The sequence below is a fragment of the Hyperolius riggenbachi genome, chromosome 3 (genome assembly GCF_040937935.1).
Source record: "Hyperolius riggenbachi isolate aHypRig1 chromosome 3, aHypRig1.pri, whole genome shotgun sequence".
NCBI lineage: Eukaryota > Metazoa > Chordata > Amphibia > Anura > Hyperoliidae > Hyperolius > Hyperolius riggenbachi.
In genome coordinates, this window is record NC_090648.1 from 106,407,456 (window position 1) to 106,432,614 (window position 25,159).

General features: G+C 46.6%; 1 protein-coding gene across 1 annotated transcript in view; it reads left to right on the forward strand.

Annotated features, from left to right (window-relative positions):
• The window catches only part of LOC137562203 (zinc metalloproteinase-disintegrin-like 4a), a 112,704-nt gene extending 88,154 nt beyond the window's left edge, over window positions 1-24,550 (forward strand). Inside the window, exons 16-23 of the mRNA XM_068273535.1 lie at window positions 1,147-1,237; window positions 1,477-1,618; window positions 13,067-13,135; window positions 18,425-18,506; window positions 19,996-20,092; window positions 21,607-21,700; window positions 23,969-24,397; window positions 24,464-24,550. Coding sequence (XP_068129636.1) covers window positions 1,147-1,237; window positions 1,477-1,618; window positions 13,067-13,135; window positions 18,425-18,506; window positions 19,996-20,092; window positions 21,607-21,700; window positions 23,969-24,397; window positions 24,464-24,550 — 1,091 coding nt within the window. The remainder of the gene's footprint in view (window positions 1-1,146; window positions 1,238-1,476; window positions 1,619-13,066; window positions 13,136-18,424; window positions 18,507-19,995; window positions 20,093-21,606; window positions 21,701-23,968; window positions 24,398-24,463) is intronic.
• The last annotated feature ends 609 nt before the right edge of the window (window positions 24,551-25,159 follow it).

Sequence of the window (25,159 nt, forward strand, 5' to 3'; positions counted from 1 at the left end):
ACACCTCCATTTACACCTACAATACACCCCCAGTCACACCTCCTTTACTTCTCTAGCCATATCCCTTCCACATGCCTCCAGTCACATCCTTGCCATACCTTGATTCACACCCACAGTACACCCCCAGCCGCTCCTCCTCCACTTCCTCAGCCATGTCCCTGCCGCACCCCCAGTCACACCTCCTCTACTTCTTCGGCCATGTCCCTGCCACATGCCTCCAGTCACATCCTTGCCACACCTTGATTCATACCCACAGTACACCCCCAGCCACACCTCCTCCACTTCTTCAGCCATGTCCCTGTAACGCCTCCAGTTACATCCATGCCGCACCTCGATTCACACCTGTAATACACCCCCAGTCACTCCTTCTCCAGTCATCATGCCCCTATCACACTTCCTTTCACATCTTTGCTACACCTCCATTTACCCCCACAATACGTCCCCAGTCACACCTCCTACACTTCTCCAGCCAGGTCCCTGCCACACCTCCAGTCACATCCCTGCCACACCTCCATTCACACTTACAATTTGGCCACAGTCACACCTCCTCAACTTTTCCAGCCATTTCCCTGCTACACATCGAGTCACATCCTTGCTACACATCCATTCTCACCTACAGTCACACCTCCTCCACTTCTCCAGTCACATCCCTGCCACACCTTCATTCACACCAGAAAATGTCTGTAGAAATCTGATTGAATTTGAGTGGTGCAAGCTGGTACAGCAATCACTTCTTTCTATAATTCACAGATTGGGCTAAATTTAGAGTACATTTGCTTATATTAGCAGTGGCTGGACAGTGTACTGGTTAAGGGCTCTGCCTTTGACATGGGAGACCAGGTTTCGAATCCTGGCTAGGTCAAGTACCTATTCAGTAAGGAGTTCAAGGCAAGACTCCCTAACACTGCAGGGTGGCCTCTTGAGCGCGTCCCAGTGGCTGCAGCTCTTGAGCGCTTTGAGTCCGACAGGAGAAAAGCGCTATACAAATGTTCGGATTATTATATTGAGTATCATTACAATCATATCATATAATAATATAAGGTCTCTGGATTACATTTTCTGGTGTCTATAAAATATGGCTTCATTTAACTGTTGTATGCTTTATATTGTTCAGATGGTGTTCATGTACTTTCTTCTCTTCATTAGCATCAGTTGTTGGAGATAAATCCTGCTGTGACATAATGAAAAGCGATAAGTTTTGTCAAATATCTGGAGCCATTAGTGACTGTACATCCAGGTAAGTTGCAGTAGTAGATCTATAACGCGTATCTGGTACTATAACGTGTATCTGGTACTATAACGCGTATCTGGTACTTTATCACGTCTGCTGTACAGACTCAGGTACAGTGCTTGCAAAGGGTTGCAAATTGTGCAGCCAAAAATGATGCACTCAGTGGGCCCCTGGCCTAAATGTGGCTGTTTTGATAACAAAATCTTTAGCTATCAGTCTAATTACTTTGTTCTATTGATACATAGGGATTTGAAATGTGGGGTGTTATTCTGCTCTGAGGGCAACACAAACCCCTTAACCAAAGGTGGATTCTGTGCAATGGCCAACTGTAAAACCTTCGTCCCAGTTAAATTGGTGGAAGATGGATCAAAATGCAAAAATGGAAGTGTGAGTATTAAGTGCAAGAGATTTGTATAATCATACATAGGTTTAAAGAGTTTAATATCTATATTTAATGGGCTTGATTCACAAAAGCGTGATAACTCACTTATCACGCCTAAAAGCTTTGCACGTGCTAACTAGGGTGCTAAGTACTGTATATACTCGGATACAAGTCGACCTCGTGTATAAGTCGACCCCAATATTTGAGCCCCTTAAGCTGGAATTGTTCTCTGTCTCCAGTATAAGTCTACCCCTAAAAGTTAACAACTGCACTTGGGGACCAGGAGTGGTTAATGGCTGCACTGCATACAGTATTGTACTTTAACCCCTCCTGACCCCCAAGTGCAGCCATGCATTGTCTCTCTCCCTCCCTGCAGAGCACTAGTGGCTGGAGACATTGATCCTACCTTCCACCCACCATCACCCAAAGGGTGTCCACCTCTCTATCGCCCCCCCCCCCCATGTGTAATGAAATGCTGTGTAGTCCACAGCAGGAGGAACATGGTTGCAAGGGACTTTAATCCTCCCTCCTTCACCCAAGGCATGTCTACATCTCTCTATCTTTCCCCGTGTAATTGAACGCTGTGTGCAGCAGCAGTGAAGTGGCTGCTGGGATCTTTAATCCTCCCCCTACCTACCACCCACCATCACCCAAAGGACGTCCACCACTCTTTATCTTCCCCCTGTGTAAAATGCTGCGGAATCGCCGCAGCCGACTTACAGTATGAGTCCAGCACAGGCGATCACCCAAAGGACGGCCACCACTCTTTATCTTCCCCCTGTATAAAATGCTGCGGAATCGCTGCAGTCGACTTACGATACCGGCACCAGCTGTCACGCACTCTCCATTTCCTCACTCATGTTGCGTCATGTGACTACGGGAGCCGGCGGTATGCAGACTTGTGTGCATTAGAATACCGCCTCCAGAAGTCACATGACGCCACACGAGTGAGGAAGAGGAGTGCGCCTGACAGCTGGTGCTGGAATCGTAAGTCGGCTGCGGCGATTCCACAGCATTTTACACAGGGGAAGATAGAGAGTGGTGGAGGTCCTTTGGGTGATCGTGGGTGGGTGGGAGGATGAAAGTCCCTGGCCACTAGTCCATTACATCGAGGGGGAGAGAGAAAGGCAGCCCTCTCATCCTGGCTATAAGTTGGTAAATTTAGGACTATCTCAAGTACAAGTCGACCCCCCACTTTTACACTTTGAGTTCGTCCTAAATTTCTCGACTTATAGCCGAGTATATACGGTAGTTAGCACGTGCAAACTACTTAACACCCTAGTTAGCATGTGCAAACTTCTTAGCACCCTAGTTAGCACGTGCAAAGCATGTTAACAAGTGCAAAGTGGCTTTTCACTGGCGTGCTAGCACTTTGCACGCTTTAGTAAATCAAGCCCAATATCTGCTCTTAAGGGAAAAGATGCAACTCCAAAAAGAAGCCAAAGCAAAAAGTCCTCAGTCGAGACTTGTCAGACAACTTCAGCGCTAATCTTACTTTTATCCTCCACCAAAACACGTCAATGGCATTTTCACTTGGAAGCCGAATTTTACATTATTTTTGCGAAAATGAAGGAGAAAAAAATATGGGCATTTTCGTTGTAAGGTTTAAGCACTTAAAGTTGTCAACCAGGCCATAGCCATGTCGGTCCTCCTCTTCAAAGTGACCTTGAGCAGTACCCTAAATTTAAAAAAATGCACTTACCTGAGGCTTCCTCCAGCCCACCGTAGCCCTCCTGGCTCCTCTCCGTGTCACGCTGGCGATTCCCGTTACCGGTGACACCCGGGTTACTCCTTCTGGAGCCCGATGTTTCGACAGGAGAACGCTCACAGCCTATGGTGGGCTGGAGGAAGTCCCAGGTAAGTGAAATTTTTCAACTTAGGGTACTGCTCAGGGTCCCTTTACCTTTTACGACCTCCATACATGTCTGGGCAGAATGGAAGGCGGACGAGGTGACAGTGCACATTGTTTTACATAAAGTGAATGATACCCTGTGGGTCCCTGTGATAAGGGCCCATATGTAAGTATTTTTGTACAATCTTTTGTTCTTATTTGACCATTCGTTTGGCTCACAATGAGAAAATAAAGCTTACTGTACCATAAGCAGTGTGCACTTAGATGGTTTAAATATTTGACTGTATATACCGTTTCCTGGGGTGTTGATTGGATTCGAAATTTCACATATTGATTCATGAGAATCTGATGGGATTGGAGGTGTATGGAGATTGGGAAAGTTGAAGACTTTAAGCGATTAGATTTTATAATCTGGGTCTGACTATACAGTGGTAAGCCTACAGTTTGACGGCTGTTTGGTGGAGGATATATGTGCTGAAGTTGTGTCCAAGTAAAGACCGCCTAACGCCGATAGGCGGCGGCTGGTCGTAAGTGGTTTTACATGGAACCCGCCACTCGTACGAGGGAGGGTGTCTCCGTGAACAGTCTGCGAGCTAAAGGCTCAAGGCTAAATGTAAACACGCGGGGAAGAAATCCCTGCTGTTTACATCATACGACGCTGCTACGCAGCAGCGCCGTAAAGGAGATCGGTGATCCCCGGCCTCTGATTGGCCGGGAATCGTGGAGACGGTGCAGAATGGATTTCCATCCTGCGCAGCCCATAGCCTGCGGGAGAAGCAGGTAAGGGCAGAGTGGGCGGAAATCACTTTGGAGGGGGGTTTTGAGGACCCCCGCAAATCACAGGCAGCCGGCGGCGATCAGACCCCCCAGCAGGACATCCCCCTAGTGGGGCAAAAAGGGGGGGGGGGAAGTCAGATCGTCATGCTGCAAACCTGATCTGTGCTGTGGGCTGGAGAGACCACGCTGAACAGATCAGGCAAAAAGCGCCTGGTCCTTAAAGAAACTGAACTGAACTGAAAATTAAAAGTCAAAATAAGCATACACAAGTCATACTTACCTTCCATGTAGCCTACTCCTCAGTGTCTTTCTCCTGTCCCGCGTCCTGTTTGTTCACTGAGATCAAGGGAATTTTCCGTCCTCCATTTTGAAAATGGCCATTACCCATAACAGCTTTCTGGTCAGCGCACAGTTAAACTGTAACATCGCCCACTTGAGCCATAGGGAAACATAGACATTACCTGGTACATCAGTTTTCCTCTCAGCTATAACTGACAGCAACTGGTATTTTACTGACAGCAACTGATATATTTCAGATCTGACAAAATATTGTCAGAACTGGAAGGGATTATTGTCAGACGAAAATGGTGAGCTTCTGAGAGGAACTGATGGTGAGGTAACTATGTAATGTTCATTTGAAGTTACCTCATGTGTTTATTTTAAATATTTTTACTCAGTACAGGTTCTCTTTAAGTGGTTAATAATGTGATGTTGATCTCTTTATAAAGCTTTGGGCACTCTAAGCTCCTTGATTGGTTAGCACAACATCTCAGAATCTAACCAACTTCAAATTCTGGTGGGCTTCTAACTGACCTGTAACTCTGATTCCATCCATTGGTTGGTCTTAAAAGTAATGTAATGCATTGTTTTACTCAAAAGCCTTATACACCGGTAGTAGGGCTGCCTCTGCTAAGAATCTGTGTATGGCAGCCCTAGTGCATCTAGGAGAGACTCAGACTGCCACATCATCTAGTCCAAGTGGCGAATGAGACCATTGTTCTCCATCTTACCTCTCGTGCTGTGTCAAATCTAAGTGCCGGTTGGAGATGGGCCGAACCTCCGATTTTAGGTTCGCGAACCGGGTTCGCGAACTTTCGCGTAACATTCGGTTCGCGTTAAAGTTCGCAAACCGCAATAGACTTCAATGGGGATGCGAACTTTGAAAAAATAATAATAATTATGCTGGCCACAAAACTGATGGAAAAGATGTTTCAAGGGGTCTAACACCTGGAGGGGGGCATGGCGGAGTGGGATACACGCCAAAAGTCCCGGGGAAAAATCTGGATTTGACGCAAAGCAGCGTTTTAAGGGCAGAAATCACATTGAATGCTAAATGACAGGCCTAAAGTGCTTTAAAACATCTTGCATGTGTATACATCAATCAGGTAGTGTAATTAAGGTACTGCTTCACACTGACACACCAAACTCATCGTGTAACGCACCGCAAACAGCTGTTTGTGTAGTGATGGCCGTGCTGGACTGGTGCGCACCATGGCGAGAGTGCAGGTTTTGGTGGCTTTACAGCCCATATGGTCGCCTGGCTGATGTAGCTGAATGACAGAACAGTGACTGTCCAGCTGATCAAATTTGGTCTGACCACAATGAAGCAACGACCTTATTATCTTTTGTGTGCCCCCCGAGACACTCATCTAGGCGCCGGTCATTGCTTCATTGTGATACGCAAGCCCCTTCACCACGGCAAGGTAATGATCACGAAGGGGAATGGGCGCATGTACATGCCTTTTCTTTTGTTGTTGCAGCTGCCCGCAGTGCAGCCAGAAAAATTAGGCAGTCATGTACACGCACCAGAAAAATTATTACAGCGGCCGCTGCTAGCAGCGGCCTAAAAAATTCAGCAATCCGCCTGGAGTCCCGGACCCTGTTGGTGGTGGCGGAGAAGGTAGTCAAGCGGCCTGCAGGCAGACATGCTGTGTGGAGGGACTGGGAGCGACTTAGTCTTCTTGGGGCAGCCCAGGCAGCCAGTCACACGGCGTGCAGGCAGAGATGCTGTGTGTGCGGGGACTGACTTAGTCTTGGGGCGGGCAGCAGCCCTCCGGGATCCATGCCTCATTCATTTTGATAAAGGTGAGGTACTTAACACTTTTGTGATTTAGGCGACTTCTCTTCTCTGTGACAATGCCTCCAGCTGTGCTGAAGGTCCTTTCTGACAGGACGCTTGCGGCAGGGCAGGAGAGAAGTTGGATGGCAAATTGGGACAGCTCTGGCCACAGGTCAAGCCTGCGCACCCAGTAGTTCAAGGGTTCCTCATCGCTGTTCACAGCAGTGTCTACATCCACACTTAAGGCCAGGTAGTCGGCTACCTGCCGTTCCAGGCGTGGGTGGAGGGTGGATCCGGAAGTGCTACGGCGAGGCGTTGGACTAAAGAACGTCCGCATGTCCGACATCACCATGAGATCGCTGGAGCGTCCTGTCTTTGACTGCGTGGACACGGGAGGAGGATTAGTGGCAGTGGTACCTTGCTGGCGTTGTGCTGTCACATCACCCTTAAAGGCATTGTAAAGCATAGTTGACAGCTGGTTCTGCATGTGCTGCATCCTTTCCACCTTCCGGTGAGTTGGTAACAGGTCCGCCACTTTGTGCCTGTACCGAGGGTCTAGTAGTGTGGCCACCCAGTACAGCTCATTCCCCGTGAGGTTTTTTATACGGGGGTCCCTCAACAGGCAGGACAGCATAAAAGACGACATCTGCACAAAGTCGGATCCAGTACCCTCCATCTCCTCTTGCTCTTCCTCAGTGACGTCACGTAAGTCAACCTCCTCCCCCCAGCCGCGAACAATACCACGGGAAGGTTGAGCAGCACAAGCCCCCTGCGACGCCTGCTGCAGGTGTTCTCCTGCCGCCGTCCCCTCCTCCTCCTCCTTCTCCTCCCCCAAAGAAACACCTTGCTCATCATCCTCTGAGTCTGACTCGTCTTCTGCACACGACTTCTCTTCTTCCTCCTCCTCCCCCCTCTGTGCTGCCGCAGGTGTTGAGGAAACAGCTGGGTCTGATGAAAATTGGTCCCATGCCTGTTCCTGCCGTAACGGTTCCTGGTCACGCTCATTCACAGCTTCATCCGCCACTCTACGCACAGCACGCTCCAAGAAGTAAGCGTAGGGAATTAAGTCGCTGATGGTGCCCTCACTGCGGCTCACCAGGTTGGTCACCTCCTCAAACGGCCGCATAAACCTGCATGCATTTTTCATCAGTGTCCAGTTGTCGGGCCAGAACATCCCCATCTTCCCAGACTGTTTCATTCTACTGTAGTTGTAGAGGTAGTGGGTGACGGCTTTCTTCTGTTCTAGCAGGCGGGAGAACATGAGCAGGGTCGAATTCCAGCGAGTCGGGCTATCGCAAATCAGGCGTCTCACCGGCATGTTGTTTTTCCGCTGAATTTCTGCAAATCGTGCCATGGCTGTGTAAGACCGCCTCAAATGCCCACAGAACTTCCTGGCCTGCTTCAGGACATCCGCTAAGCCAGGGTACTTTGCCACAAATCTTTGAACAACTAGATTCATGACATGTGCCATGCAGGGTATGTGTGTCAGCTTCCCCATATGCAAAGCGGCAAGCAGATTGCTGCCGTTGTCGCACACCACGTTGCCTATCTCCAGGTGGTGCGGGGTCAGCCACTCATCCACCTGTTTCTTAAGAGCAGCCAGGAGAGCTGCTCCAGTGTGACTCTCCGCTTTGAGACAAGACATGTCTAAGATGGCGTGACAGCGTCGTACCTGGCATGCAGCATAGGCCCTGCAGAGCTGGGGCTGTGTAGCTGGAGAGGAGAACTGCCACTCAGCCAAGGAGGAGGAGGACAGCGAAGAGCATGTAGCAGGAGGAGAGGAGGTGGCAGGAGGCCTGCCTGCAAGCCGTGGAGGTGTCACAATTTGGTCCGCTGCGCCCTGCTTGCCAGCGTTCACCACCAGGTTCACCCAATGGGCTGTGTACGTAATGTAGCGGCCCTGCCCGTGCTTGGCAGACCAGGCATCCGTGGTCAGGTGTACCCTTGACCCAACGCTCTTCGCAAGAGATGACACCACTTGCCTCTCAACTTCACGGTGCAGTTGGGGTATGGCCTTTCTCGAAAAATAAGTGCGGCCTGGCATCTTCCACTGCGGTGTTCCGATGGCCACAAATTTACGGAAGGCCTCAGAGTCCACCAGCTGGTATGGTAACAGCTGCCGAGCTAACAGTTCCGCCACGCCAGCTGTCAGACGCCGGGCAAGGGGGTGACTGGCCGAAATTGGCTTCTTCCGCTCAAACATTTCCTTCACGGACACCTGACTGCTGCTGTGGGCAGAGGAGCAGGAACCGCTCAAGGGCAGAGGCGGAGTGGAGGAGGGTGCCTGTGAAGGTGCAAGGGAGAAAGCGGCAGAAGCAGATGATGCACCTGAAGGAGGAAGAGGAGAAGGAGGGTGACTTTTCTTTTGTGTGCTGCTGCTGCTTTTGCTCAGGTGGCCATCCCATTGCTGTTTGTGCCTTTTCTCCAGGTGCCTTCGTAAGGCACTTGTCCCTACGTGAGTGTTGGCCTTTCCACGGCTCAATTTTTGTTGGCAGAGCGAACAGATGGCTTTGGTCCGATCTGAGGCACACACATTAAAAAATGTCCACACCGCTGAGCCACCCTGGGATGTGGGCACTGTGGGGACCTCAGCAGCTGATGCTGAAGGGCAAGTTGGCTGGCTGTACATAGGTGGCGATACATGGTGCCGGACTCTGCCACCAGCTGTTTCTGACGAAGAGCTGCCCTAGCTTCTTTCAGCAACTTCTCTCCTCCTACTACTCTCTGACTCCCCCTCTGAACTGTCCCCCTCTTCATCTCCTCTATTGGGAACATACAGAGGATCCCTATCATCGTCAGCATCGTAATCATCCTGCCCAGCTTCGCTTGCCTCAGAAAAATCCAAACATGCACCATCAGTAGGTCCTTCATCCTCCTTACACGTTACATCCATAGTGTTGCCGCGTAACGCAGACATATGAGCTGGTGAAAAATCATCTGGCTGTAACAACAATGGCTGTGCATCAGTGATTTCACCACTAAATAATTCTTGCGAAGTGTCAAATGCAGCGGAAGTGGTGCTAGTAGTAGCGCTGGTGGCTGAGCAAGATGAGGTGTTCTGTGTCGCTAAATACTCAACCACGTCCTGACAATCTTGGGAGGTGATGGGACGTGCCTTCTTCCGAGCACTGTACTGTGGGCCAGATCCACACGAAATTACATTTACACGACCTCGCGCAGACCTGCCGGGTGGCCTTCCTCTGGCTCTGGCACTACCTCTTCCTCTACCTGTTTTGTCCATATCGGGTATGCACGGAGTGGTATATCACACTGCGTGCACTCACGTAGGTAGGTGGGTTCACTTAACTGCACAGGTATGCGCACTGATGCGGTGGGTTCACTGAACACAACAGGTATGCAGTGGCGGGTTCACTGAACACAACAGGTATGCAGTGGCGGGTTCACTGAACACAACAGGTATGCAGTGGCGGGTTCACTGAACACAACAGGTATGCAGTGGCGGGTTCACTGAACAGGTATGCAGTGGCGGGTTCACTGAACAGTACAGGTATACAGTGGCGGGTTCACTGAACACAACAGGTATGCAGTGGTGGGTTCACTGAACACAACAGGTATGCAGTGGCGGGTTCACTGAACAGGTATGCAGTGGCGGGTTCACTGAACAGTACAGGTATACAGTGGCGGGTTCACTGAACACAACAGGTATGCAGTGGCGGGTTCACTGAACAGGTATACAGTGGCGGGTTCACTGAACAGAACAGGTATACAGTGGCGGGTTTACAGAACAGGTATGCAGTGGCACATTCACTGAACACAACAGGTATGCAGTGGTGGGTTCACTGAACAGGTATACAGTGGCGGGTCCACTGAACAGAACAGGTATGCAGTGGCGGGTTCACTGAACACAACAGGTATGCAGTGGTGGGTTCACTGAACAGGTATGCAGTGGTGGGTTCACTGAACACAACAGGTATGCAGTGGCGGGTTCACTGAACAGTACAGGTATACAGTGGCAGGTTCACTGAACAGAACAGGTATGCAGTGGCGGGTTCACTGAACAGTACAGGTATGCAGTGGCAGGTTCACTGAACACAACAGGTATGCAGTGGCGGGTTCACTGAACACAACAGGTATGCAGTGGCGGGTTCACTGAACACAACAGGTATGCAGTGGCGGGTTCACTGAACAGGTATGCAGTGGCGGGTTCACTGAACAGTACAGGTATACAGTGGCGGGTTCACTGAACACAACAGGTATGCAGTGGCGGGTTCACTGAACAGGTATACAGTGGCGGGTTCACTAACCAGAACAGGTATACAGTGGCGGGTTCACAGAACAGGTATGCAGTGGCAGGTTCACTGAACACAACAGGTATGCAGTGGCGGGTTCACTAAACAGGTATACAGTGGCGGGTCCACTGAACAGAACAGGCATGCAGTGGCGGGTTCACTGAACACAACAGGTATGCAGTGGTGGGTTCACTGAACAGGTATGCAGTGGTGGGTTCACAGAACAGGTATGCAGTGGTGGGTTCACAGAACCGGTATGCAGTGGTGGGTTCACAGCACAGGTATGCAGTGGTGGGTTCACAGAACAGGTATGCAGTGGTGGGTTCACAGCACAGGTATGCAGTGGCAGGTTCACTGAACAGGTATGCATTGATGGGTTCACAGCACAGGTATGCAGTGGCAGGTTCACTGAACAGGTATGCAGTGATGGGTTCACAGCACAGGTATGCAGTGGTGGGTTCACAGAACAGGTATGCAGTGGTGGGTTCACAGCACAGGTATGCAGTGGCAGGTTCACTGAACAGGTATGCAGTGATGGGTTCACAGAACAGGTATGCAGTGGCAGGTTCATTGAACAGGTATGCAGTGGTGGGTTCACAGTACAGGTATGCAGTGGTGGATTCACAGAACAGGTATGCAGCCAGCCAGGAAAAAGTTAAGCCTAACTAATCTTTCCTTGAGAGACAGTCTGCAGCAGCTCGCCCTACTCTCACTAACGCAGGCAGCACACGAGTGACCGTAATGGCCGCCGCTGCCTGCCTTATATAAGGGGGGTGGGGCTCCAGGGGCTAGTGTAGCCTAATTGGCTACACTGGGCCTGCTGACTGTGATGTAGAGGGTCAAAGTTGACCCTCAAGGTGCATTATGGGGCGAACCGAACTTCCGCAAAGGTTCGCCAGCGGGACGCGAACGCGAACCACCGAAGTTCGCGTGGAACCGTTCGCCGGCGAACCGTTCGGCCCATCTCTAGTGCCGGTGTCAATGATCACCAGCATCAATGAGATGCATGTGGTCATTGTAACAAACAAAGTTACACATGCACGCATTATTTTGCGTAATATTAGTATACAGCAGGAAGAAAATGTGCGAAGTTGCCCAAATAAAAAATGTGCATATATATGTGTGTGTATACATATATACATATATATGTTAAGAAAATACATAAATAGTTATGTTAGGGCCCGTTTCCACTACAGCGAATCTGCATGTGTTTTCTGCATGCAGATTCACATAGCCAATAATAGTCAATGGGCTTGTTTCCACTTGTCAGGAAATATGTGCGGTGGACTGTGCAGAAAAAAATTGCTACACTACACTACACTACAGCGAATCTGCATGTGTTTTCTGCATGCAGATTCACATAGCCAATAATAGTCAATGGGCTTGTTTCCACTTGTCAGGAAATCTGTGCGGTGGACTGTGCAGAGAAAAATTGCACAGCAGAGCCATCAGATTCACATGTAATGTATTTAATAGGAAATTCACATGCGTTTTCGCTATGCGACTTTTTCATGCGAATTTGCATACGTTTTCGTGTAAAATCAATGTAAAAGCACACATGCAATGGCATGGTAAAAATCGCATACTTACAAAAATACACGAAAACGCATGCAAATTCGCATGAAAATTTGCATACAAACACATACGAATTTGCATCCGCATGCAAATTCGTTTATGAGTTTTCCGCAAAGAAATCGCATCGCACTAGTGGAAACGGGCCCTTAATTTGTATGTCATGGGGGTATATTACTGTTAATTTTACAATTATAGCCTCAAAACAGAAAAAAATACACCTTTATTTCCAAATAAAATATTGTTACCATACATTGTACTAGGGAAGTATTTTAAACTTTGCAATAACCAGAAAAAATGGGCACATACAATTTGTGGGTTTTATCCACAGTAGAACGTTATATTTTAAAACTGGAATGGCCAAACATTCAGGAATATTTTTTTTCCATTTTTTTTATTATTATTCCCCTTAAAAATGTATTTAAACTTAAAATAAGAAAGCCTAATTGGTGGCAAAAAAACAAGAAATGGATAATTTTGTTGTGATAAGTAGCTTTAAAGTTATTGGTAAATGAATGGGAGGAGCACTGAAAGGTGAAAATTGCTCTGGTCCTGAAGGGGGAAAAAAACCCTTAGGAGGCTTTCCTGAAATTTTGCATTACGATTTCGCATTGTAATTGCAAATGTCGATGCAAAATTTGTGCTCATCACTGTAGATAACTGCCCTCCTTTGCTCTGCTCACATTACTCTGCACCTCAGGGGGTCCACTGCAGACCCCTTTATCGCTTCCAGCTATTGCCACTGGGCCCCCCTTGGCTATGGGCCCCATAGCAGTCGCTATGGCTGCTATAGTGATCCCTACACCTCTAGTTACTTTGATGCACTTACATTATGTTTATTGCTTTATTGCTTTTATTTTGGGGGCATCTGCAGTCCAGCTATGAAGCTGTTGTATTTGTGTGTGAAGTATAGAGTGCTGATGTACATTTTTTCATTTTACAGGTATGTTTAAAAGGTAAATGTGTCCCTGTCACTACCTTCACATGCTCTGTCAACTGCCCTGGACATGCGGTGAGAACTTCAGCAAAGATAGTTGTTTCTATATAGCTTGCCAGTAGGGATGCACAAGCAAAATTATTTTCAAGTTTGGTCTTGAGGCGAATCCACCTAAATCTCGCTTAAAATTGACCTGATTCAGAATTTCCTCTCTGCTTTAAAAGATAAGCAACAGAATAATAACCTTTAAAGTGGATCCACAATGAAAAACTAACTATAACAAGTAACTTGTCTATATATCTTCTCTAAGGTTTAGATAGTTTACATAGCAAATCTAGCTGCAAACAGCTGTATGACTATTTAGTCCTGTGATACAATGAGAGCGGCCATGTTCTGTTTGTCACATTACACACAGGCAAGCTGATCTGCATCTCCAGCCCTCAGCCTGTGAAAACTTCACTCCCCTCTCCTCCTCCGTCCTCCCCTCTGCCTCTGAAATCTCTGGCTAGTAACCTCCTCCTGCCCAGACTGAGCTCCCATAAGCCCTTGCTACTAAGGCTCAAAGTGCCAAGGCATACTGGAGAAGCTGAAGGTGAAGCGTGTTTAGTTTACAGGGAATTAGAGTATTAAAACAAAAAACAAGTACTTGAGGAATGCCCTATGAACTATATGAAAGGAACACAATTATGCAATGAGTAAAAGTTTATCTCGGATCCACTTTTTATAGAAAAAACATTTTCTTTGTTACAGCTGATACAAATCATGCAATAAATCTGCAGTGTGTCTACTTCCTGCTTGCGTGGAAGCAGAAATAGGGTTAACATCCTGTGTTTACCAATTAGCTGCTCTGCCGTGGCAGCCAGCTGACACAGCTGAGAGATCCAATTACAGTGGTGATTAGTCACAGATGAGGGGGAATTAGACAGGCTAAACTCTTTAAATACATACAGGGTCCATTTTTTTATGGGCAGCACGGTGGCGTAGTGGTTAGCTCTCTCGCCTTGCAGCTCCGGGTCCCTGGTTCGAATCCCAGCCAGGGCACTATCTGCAAAGAGTTTGTATGTTCTCTCCGTGTCTGCGTGGGTTTCCTCCGGGCACTCCGGTTTCCTCCCACATTCCAAAAACATACAGATAAGTTAATTGGCTCCCCCTAAAAATTGGCCCTAGACTACAGTACTTACACTACATGATATATGGCAATGGTAGGGATTAGATTGTGAGCTCCTTTGAGGGACAGTTAGTGACAAGATATATATATATATATATATATACACTGTACAGCGCTGCGTAATATGTTGGCGCTATATAAATACTAAATAATAATAATAATAAAATTTCTTTATGTTTTCCTTCTGGCCAGTGCAAGAGTTCAGGTCCACTTTAACAAGCTTCTTCGGAGATTGGCAGCCATTTCACACCATAAATTCACATTAGGCATGAACAAAAATTTTCCGCAAAAATGATGTAAAACAATTATAAAGTAAAAGTGTTAGTAAGTTCTTTCAATCAATTGTCAATGAATTTTAGCCCTTAAAAGCGATCAAAATATTGCTGGCAAATTTGAAATACAGTTCAATGAAATGTTTCACCCATTGGTATTGCAGCTGTACATCAGTGGCATCCAAAGAGGGTGGTGGAAGGAGCGCCCTGCCCCCGGTCTCAGCGTGCGGCGGTGGTGACAACAGACCATCTTTCAGCCTCAGTCACGGGCCTGGTCACCTGCTCCCCACTCCCCGCCACTGCTTTGCCCCCTCTGCTGGCTCCTGGTTCCCTCCTCCACAAAGTCGAATCCCCTGTGCTGGCATGCCCTACTGCCATACTGCCGTGCCATACTTCACACTGCAGTGGTGACTTGCGGTGAAGGCAGTTTGAGTTGCACAGTAAAGGTGCCGCCGTATACAAAAAGTAAACAGAGATCACTTCCTGTATACGGCAGCGTTGTTACTGTGCAACTCAAACTGCCTTCACCGCAGGTCACCGCTGCAGTGTGAAGTACTATATACACTGGCTTTATATGGAGAGAGGATCTGGCTATATACAGTGGCTATATACAGGGGGGATCTGACTTTATACACTGGCTATATACAGGGGAATATGGCTATATACTCTGGATTTTTACAGGGGGATCTAACTATATACACTGGCTGTATACAGGGGGGATCTGGCTATATGCATGGTTGGATATGACTATATATACTGGCTATATACAAGGGGGATCTGACTAAATACACTGGCTATGTACAGGGGGGATCTGACTATATACACTGGCTATATACAAGGGGGATCTGACTACATACACTGGCTGTATACAGGGGGGATCTGGCTATATACAGGGGTATCTGGCTATATACAGAGGGGATCTGACTATATATACTGACTATATACAAGGGGGATCTGACTAAATACACTGGTTATATACACTGGCTATATATACGGGGGAGGGGGGTCTGGATATATACTGGCTATATACAAGGGGGATCTGTTTACGTACACTTGCTATATACAGGGGGATCTGACTATATAAAGGGGGTCTGACTATATACAGGGGGATCTGACTATATACTGAGGGGATCTGACTATATATACTGGCTATATACAAGGGGGATCTGACTACATACACTGGCTGTATACAGGGGGGATCTGGCTATATACACTGGCTATATACAAGGGGGATCTGACTACATACACTGGCTGTATACAGGGGGATCTGGCTATATACAAGGGGGATCTGACTACATACAGAGGGGATCTGACTATATATACTGGCTATATACAAGGGGGATCTGACTAAATACACTGGTTATATACACTGGCTATATATACGGAGGGGATCTGGATATATACTGGCTATATACAAGGGGGATCTGTTTACGTACACTTGCTATATACAGGGGATCTGACTCTATACAGGGGGGTCTGACTATATACAGGGGATCTGGCTATATTTGTGGGGATCTGACTATATATACTGGCTATATACAGGGGGATCTGGCTATATGTACTGCCATGTCTTCCAGTTGCTCTATACTCTTCATGGCTACCTATACTCTTCATGGCTACGGGGGAGGGGGGTCTGGATATATACTGGCTATATACAAGGGGGATTTGTTTACGTACACTTGCTATATACAGGGGGATCTGACTATATAAAGGGGGTCTGACTATATACAGGGGGATCTGACTATATACTGAGGGGATCTGACTATATATACTGGCTATATACAAGGGGGATCTGACTACATACACTGGCTGTATACAGGGGGGATCTGGCTATATACACTGGCTATATACAAGGGGGATCTGACTACATACACTGGCTGTATACAGGGGGATCTGGCTATATACAAGGGGGATCTGACTACATACAGAGGGGATCTGACTATATATACTGGCTATATACAAGGGGGATCTGACTAAATACACTGGTTATATACACTGGCTATATATACGGAGGGGATCTGGATATATACTGGCTATATACAAGGGGGATCTGTTTACGTACACTTGCTATATACAGGGGATCTGACTCTATACAGGGGGGTCTGACTATATACAGGGGATCTGGCTATATTTGTGGGGATCTGACTATATATACTGGCTATATACAGGGGGATCTGGCTATATGTACTGCCATGTCTTCCAGTTCCTAGTATACTCTTCATGGCTACCTATACTGGGGACAACCATTCCAGGCCACCTATAATGAGGGCAACTACTACAGGTTACCTATACTGGGGGCAACTATACTACGCTACCTATACTTGCAGTCAACTATTCCAGGCTACCAATACTGAGGGCAACTATTCCATGCTACCTATGCTGGGGGCACCTATACCTGGCATTACCCACCATGGCGCACTTAGCATGCCACACTCACTCCTTTCCTTTTTTGGGGGGAATGTGGGGATGGGGTGGGGGGTGTCATTTAATGCATACATACAAAAAAGGCACATGGAAATAAGGGCGCACAGTACCGTTGAAGTAAAATATTGTTCTGAGACATTGGTAATTAACAATTTTAAACTGGCTGTTTTATGTGACTCGCTGTTTTGCGAGCACTCTGCTCCAATACTCCCCCTGTCTCTGCTCTGGTGCCTTATTGTCAATAAGTTTGGCTTCTCATTTATCCATTTTTTAATAAAATTAGGTTTTACCATAATGCAACTTTACCACTTTGTGTACCAGGAAAATCCTAAATGTGTTAAATATTGTTTTATGGCTGAAGTAATTAAAGGGGCACTATCGCGAAAAATTGAAACATTTTAAATAGGTGCAAACCTAGACAAATAAGAAGTACATTTTTTCCAGAGTAAAATGAGCCATAAATTACTTTTCTCTTATGTTGCTGTCACTTACAGTAGGTAGTAGAGATCTGACAGAAGCAACAGGTTTTGGACTAGTCCATCTCTTCATAGGGGATTCTCAGCAAGGCTTTTATTCTTTATAAAGATATTCCCTAAAAATGATTTAAACAATGATGCTGGACAGCTTCCCTACTCGCTACACAGTTTTTTGGCAGTTGGACAGAGCAACTGCCATTCACTAAGTGCTTTTGAAAATAAATAAATCACTGAGAATCCCCCCATGAAGAGATGGACTAGTCCAAAACCTGTCGCTTCTGTCAGATTTCAACTACCTACTGTAAGTGACAGCAACATAGTAGAAAAGTAATTTATGGCTCATTTTACTATGGAAAAATGTACTTCTTATTGTTTGTTTGCACATATTTTACATTTTACAATTTTTCGCCATAGTGCTCCTTTAAGTTGTCTTCATGTGTATTCTGTTAAATAGCGCCATCCGCTGTTTAAGAATGTTTAACGTAAGCATCATATATGTTCATCTATAGTGATTTAATAGGTTACACTACATTAGAAATTTCATCAAAAGGGGGAAGGCAAGAGACAACAGAGATAATATTTGAGTTAAAATGGTAATTACCGTTTTTAAGTGAGTTACAGAGCAGGCGCCCCAAAATTACAATACATTCCCTGCATCTTTCATGAAAAGGGGGAGCAGGATATAATGTGTGACTTAAAAATGGTAATTAACATTTTTAAGTTAGTTAAAATGATAAATGTCGTTCTACAGAGCGGGCGCCCACATTTCCGCTGATGCGCCCAAAGAATGATAAATTGTATTGAATCGTATGGCCACCCTTAAATAGTCCACTTACCGCATGCACCCCTTTTTCCTGCTCTGGTCATTTAATACCCATCACCAGGTGTCAAATGCCCTAGGTACGCCACTGCTGTACATACATATCTCACAAAAGTAAATACGTCTCTAGACATTACTGGAATTGTATTGCATTATTTTGTTATATTAGGAACAGAAAAGTTCAGTCCACTGTTTATTTAGCAGGTATGTGACCATGAACAAAAGTGTCATTGTGAAGAAGGCTGGGCACCCCCAAACTGTGACACCAGAACCCTGAAGCAATTCCGTAAGTGACAAAATCAAGAAGAAAAAACACCCCACAACACACACCCACACACTCCATGTTCACACAGGCACACTATACACACTTTATGCACTGCACACATTCACATACATGCACTCCATGCATTGCACACTGTGCACACATACATACTCCTCATCCACACACAATGCACAGACATTTACACACTCCATGCATTGCATACACTGTGCACACATACATAAACCTCATCCACACACAATGCACAGACATTTACACACTCCATGCATTGCACACACAAACTCATACATGCACTTCATGCGCAGAACATGCACATTGTACACACATACATACACCTCATTATTATTATTATTGATTCATATACAGAACCAACATCTTCTGTGGCGCTGTAACAGAATAAAATGTATAACAATACAATATAAACAATACAACAGTTAACATTACAAGACAATGGTGAATTAAAACTGATGCAATGATCAAATGAACTACAGATTTTACATGGGGGTGGAAGAATGTACACATATTACACAGCATTGAGAGACAGAAGGAGAAGAGAGCCTGGCCAATTGGCCTTAAAGTCTGAAGTGCTAAGGGTTAGGATAATAGGTGAAGGTAAGTTGTGTATGGGATGATAAAATGGTGTTCAAGGCCAAAGTGTCCAAGGTAAGGGAATATTCTTGCCTGAAGAGTTGAGTTTTCAGTGTATGCAGAGTTGAGTTTTCAGTGTGCGTAAAAAAAATTGTAGGTGAGTGGCAGATGTGTTGGGGGAGGGAGTTTCAGAAAGGGGAGGGGAATTAAATAAGGTGACTAGAGAGTAAGACAGGAGAATATTGTTAGTGTAGCAGAGATTGCATGTAGGATGGTATAAGGAAAGTAGTTTATTTACATAAGAACTGGAGCTAGGTTGCAAAGAGCTTTGTAGGTAAGGAATTTGAATTGTATCCTTTGTATAACTGGCAGCCAGTAAAGGGACTGACAGAGGGGGATTGGGCTGGAGAAGCAGGAGGAGAGGTGGATGACGAGCAGAGTCATGCAGCAGAGTTCATGATGGACTGCAGGGGGGCTAAACGGTTAGTGGGAAGGCTACAGAGCAAAAAGTTGCAATAGTCTACTTGTGAAATAATCAGGACATGCACCAGAAGTTTGGGAGCATCCTGTGTGAGAAAGAGGCGGGTGTGGTAGATGTTTTTTAGGTGGAGGTGACAGGGGGAGGATAGTTTGTCAATGGATTACAGTATTACATAGGCAGCAAGCCTGAGGGACTGGGCTATTGAAGTGCCATCAAGGCTTCTCTTGCCTTCTCCTAGGCCCAGCTTCTAAATACAACAATAAATAAGAGGTCTGGATTGATTCTGGTTTTCCTGTTATTCTAAAGTGACAAAATCAGGATAAAAGTAAAATACTGTTTCTGAGTTTGACACAGTTTCATATTTTACCAGTTGTGTTGCGATCACATCTGTTCATTAAAGATCTTCTCATTTTTTTCCCCTATTAGAGTCTGGCTACATTGCCCTCTCTGTCATCCTACTCCTGATCCTTGTAGCTGCTGTATTGTTTATACTTTACAAGAGGTCACAGCGAAGGAATATCAGGTATGATTGCATTGGTGGAGGAGGGTTGGATACTTATATTTAGGATAAAGTCTTGAGGATTCAACATTAAGTGAGATCATATTTTTACTGGTTAGAGTGAATAGTTTCTACGATTTCTATAAGATTTTTAATGTTGTTTACATTTCCACTATGCCTTGCATTCCTTTTTTTGGCCAATGAGGTGAAATGGCAGGTCCTAGAGAGACATGACACCAACCCTAAGAAAATTATAAGCCACAATGTGGTCCTACAATAAAAGGTTTAATACCTCAGTAGAGAGAAACCTCTGGATCCACCTGAGGCTTCTCCAATCATTCTTCAGTGTACCGCTTGTCTCCAGGACCTTTTCTCCGGCACTGCCATGCTACCATCCCTGAACAAGCACAGCCGCACTGCACAGCTTGCACCTGCACTGTAGCATGGAGCTGTTTGTACATGAAGGAAAAAGATATGCACAATTTGCTGCCACGCAAACTTATTTGACAAGCTGTTGTTACATAGGTTCAGAGGTTCTTGGCCCTGGAATGACAAGCTCAAAGGGGACGAGAGAAAGTCTCTGGATAATCTACTACTGAAATAAATATACTGTATTTTTTGGACTATAAGACGCACTTTTTCTCCCCACAAATGTGGGGAGAAAAAGTAACTGCGTCTAATAGTCTGAATGCAGGGATTCCCAACTTATGAATGCCCACTGATACAAACCACTGACCTGGGGTGATAAGGGAGGACACGGGTACCCGGGGGGGGGGGGGGGGACACAGAAGGACGCAAAAGGGCATAGAGGAGAACATAAGGGGAACAGAGAAGGACACAAGGGGGAGAGAGGTCGGACACATGCATTGGGAGACACAGGAGGACTCAAGGGGGGCAGTGGAGGACATAAGAGGTACAAGGAGGGCACAAGAAGTACAAAGAGGACAAAATAATTAAGGGAGTACATCCACAAGACAACCCTGCACCATGAACGCACCAGGTTTAGTATATATTTTTTTCCCGTTTTTTTTTTTCCGGTCTCTAAACCTAGGTGGGTCTTATGGTCAGGTGCATCTTGTAGTCTGAAAAATGTGGTATATATTATTTGTTCCTATTTTGCCTTCATGTATCAGGTACACTTCATACCTTGTAATATTTCCCAAGGGTCTGATTATTAAAAGCCAATCGGCACATTCAGTTCAGATAAAAATACAAAATGGTAATCACTCACCCATTATCCGTGCACCATGCTGCACACAAAGTGTGCGGTGCTGTGCGCGATGTGTGGGTGCACACAACCTAACGCCCTGGTTTGTGCCCACAAAGTGTTAAGGCTCACTAACCGGCTTAGCGCCGGTTAGTGAATCTAGGCCAATGAGATCTCTCTGTTGTAGACTTGGGGCGGGCTCAGTAGCTTCTCTTGGTGGCTGGCAAGCTTTTTACAGATGGGAATCTAGCTATTAGAAGTAGGCTGAATGAGTACTTATCAATTTTCATTGATACGATGATAACTGACACATTTACCATATTTATGCCAGGAGCTGTGAGAGAACCTCAGGACTATTCAACTCCATTTTCTATTTCCGACACAAAGCAAAAGAGCCACAGTATCATTATTCTTCAACACCTCAGGTAAGATGTGGTGCAGCCCATTTCCTTAATGGGAAATCACAGACTAAATAATTTACCATCCGGTTATTAAGAATGGATGGGGGATTAAATACTAACCTGTCCTGATGACTTCAGGTTACAGGTGATGCTCTCAGCAGTGCAGATGTGGCCATGTTACGGAACACTGCCAAAGCTTCTCAGAAACCTCTGCCTGCATTACTGCGGCTCACCCTCAGCACGGCAGCCACTAATTAGGGCTGGGCTTGGGCAATGCAGGTCGGCGTGGCCAGAGCCTTGACCAGGTCCAACTCGAAGGGGAAGTAGAGCGATCACCTGCCTGGAGGTATTATGCCAGGACAGGTATCCGACCTCAGTCCTCCATCATTTAGACAGAGCCTGCCATTACAGGCTCTGCCATTTTGACCATAGGTACTCTTCAAGGACAGCAGATCTTTCTTTTTACCAACAATTTTTTGTACAAGGTGTTTAATCTGGAGGTAGCAGAGTAAAGGTACTGGGAAGCTTTAACGTGTGTGTCCATGCATAGTCGGTAGATTATAGCCTGATTTTCACACCAAGTAAAAGCACTTGGATTGTCAGTTCCTGGTTGGAGGGGAGGATGGCTCAGGAAGGAAGCTAGTGGCCTGTGGACAGGACATAAGCCACAGGAACATTTCATCTCAACCCAAAATTTAAGGGAGTGGTACAGTACTTGTATGATATAGAAATGGTTTGAATGTTTAGTAGGATTTTGTAGCTATTTTTGATCATGTTGAGGAAGTCTCCTATCTACTTCCTGTCCCAGAGTGGTAACACTAAGCTAGAGGAAGGCGTCGTTCACAGTGGGTGTGTTCAGAGACGTATTTAAGCACATAATAAAAAAGGCATGCATTGATGTGCATTGCATAACGCATTTCAGTGCGTTGCGGTGAGTTTTTTTTTTTAAGAGGACCCACATGTGCTTAAATGTGCTTGAAAGCGTTTTTGTTCAGCATAAATTTTTCTTATTTGATTTAGTAGTGGTCAATAAAGATTTGTTTTCATTTGAACATTTTTTTTAAATTAAGGGTAAAATAACCGCATCTCCAAAGTGCATTGCTATGCCCTCCTATGCGCTAAAAAACCGCACCCCTTTACTTGCATTGCTGTGCGCTTCACAGCACATCGCACACAAATGCATGCAACACCACGTTTCTCAAACGGACAGTTGTGGGCTTCTGTCTACTTTTAAGAAATGCGTGTCAGTCTGTAACATCATTGATGTGCCGATAAAAAACGGACAGAAGCGCGCTAGCGTGTTCAGAGCCTAACAAAGCATATAGATATGGTGCTTGATTCACAAACCCGTGCTAACTGTTTGCACGGGGCGTGCTAAACAGTTAGCACGTGAAGTGCCGCTCGTGGACTTTTGCGCGCGCAAAGTCCCGCGATCGCGGACATTTGCACGCAATCACGTGGATTTTTGCATGTGCAAAAGTCCGCGTGGTCGCGTGCAAAAGTCCGCGTGATCGTGCGCAGATTGCGCGCGCAAAAGTCCACGAGCGGCACTTCACATGCCAACTGTTTAGCACGCCCCGTGCTAAACAGTTAGCACGGGTTTGTGAATCAAGCCCTAGAAGTTGTTACATTGGAATCAATGGAAAAAGCTGTATCTAGCAGAACGAGGCCTAAAGGAAGAGGAAATCACACCAGGGGCTTGATTCACAAAGCGGTGCTAACTGTTAGCACGCCTGTGAAAACCCCCTTAGCACGTCTAAACCAGCTTTTCGCGCGCAAAACTTTATGCGGGTAAAACTTTATGCGCGTAAAGTTTTACGCGCGCACTGCACAGAGCGCAGGGCGCACCGTGCAAAGTGCCCATTAAAGCCTATGGAACTTAGCGCGCGCACAGGACTTTGCGCACGTAAAACTTTGCGCGCCAAAACTTTGCGCGCGACCTGATTGAGAAATCCGGTGCTAACCTACTTAGCACCCTGGTTAGCACGTCTAAAGACTTTAGACGTGCTAAGTAGGTTAGCACTGCTTTGTGAATCAAGCCCCTGGTAGAGGTACTCACATTTGGAGACTTATTTCCAACTCCTGTTCTGGTGACAGATTAAAACAAAATTTTTGAATTCACTTCACTTTCAGTACTGAACCATCAGCAATAACTCATCTTTACTGCCCAAATTTTCTATAGTATTCAGTGATGTCATTCTGTAGTGTCATTAGGGTAACACTTCGAAAAGGTACAGGGGGATGGAAAGCTTTGGTAAATCGTGAAATAATATATATTTCTTAACTCTTCAGGCACCTTTGGTCACTCCTGCTCACCCTCCTCAACCACCAACCCAGTCCCAGAAGCCTCCAGTACAACCATTATACACTCCTCAACCACCAGCTCAGTCCCAGAAGCCTCCAGTACAACCTTTGAACGCTCCTCAACCACCAACCCAGTCCCAGAAGCGTCCAGTACAACCATTATACACTCCTCAACCACCAGCTCAGTCCCAGAAGCCTCCAGTACAACCTTTGAACGCTCCTCAACCACCAGCCCAGTCCCAGAAGCCTCCAGTACAACCTTTGAACGCTCCTCAACCACCAGCCCAGTCCCAGAAGCCTCTGGTACACCATTTGAACCCTCCTCTACCACCAGTACAGTCTCAGAAGCCTCTGATACATCCTATGAGGAACTTTCTTCAACCACCAGCCCAATCTCAGAAGCCTCAAGTTTCACAAGTAAGTGCTTCAAAATACCAAATGTCTTGTTTATGACTGATGTACCACATTCTTTATTTAAAATAGTACTCTAATAATGCCATAGATGGCCAAGTAACAAAGAGTTCAGAGTCCACACTGCTGGATATATTGTCCTTGACGTGGCTAAAGTGAAATTCCCAGGGGCGTAGCAATAGAGGTCGCAGCGGTCGCATGCGCGACTGGGCCCGGCTCCTGAAGAGGCGGGGGAGGGGCCCGGGGGGCCCATGTCTTTTTGTAGTGCGGCCAGGACTGAGTGCGGCCCGTGCGCCGTGCGCGCTATTGGGAGGGGGGAGCCGCAGCCGCGGGGAGGGCAGCCCGACCTCTCCCTCCCTTCCTCTCCCCGGGCCCCCCCCCCCTTCAGATGCAGAGTGACGCGCACGGAAGCGCTGTAGGCTGAAACTCACCTCCGTCCCTGCGTTCCAAGCGCCGCTGATCTCCTCTCGCTGTATAGATGTTGTTACACACTGCTTCCGGCTAAACAGGAAGCAGTGTGTAACAACATCTATACAGAGCGGAAGGAGACCAGCGGCGCAGGGACGGAGGTGAGTTCTGCCTACAGCGCTTCCGTGCGCCGCGCACTCTGCATTTGAAGGGGGGGGGCCCGGGGAGAGGAAGGGAGGGAGAGGTCGGGCTGCTCTCCCCGCAGCTGCGGCTCCCCCCTTCATTATGGGGGGGGGGAACCTACCTACCTACCTACCTACCTAATCCTGGGGGGCAGCTACCTACCTATCCTGGGGGGCA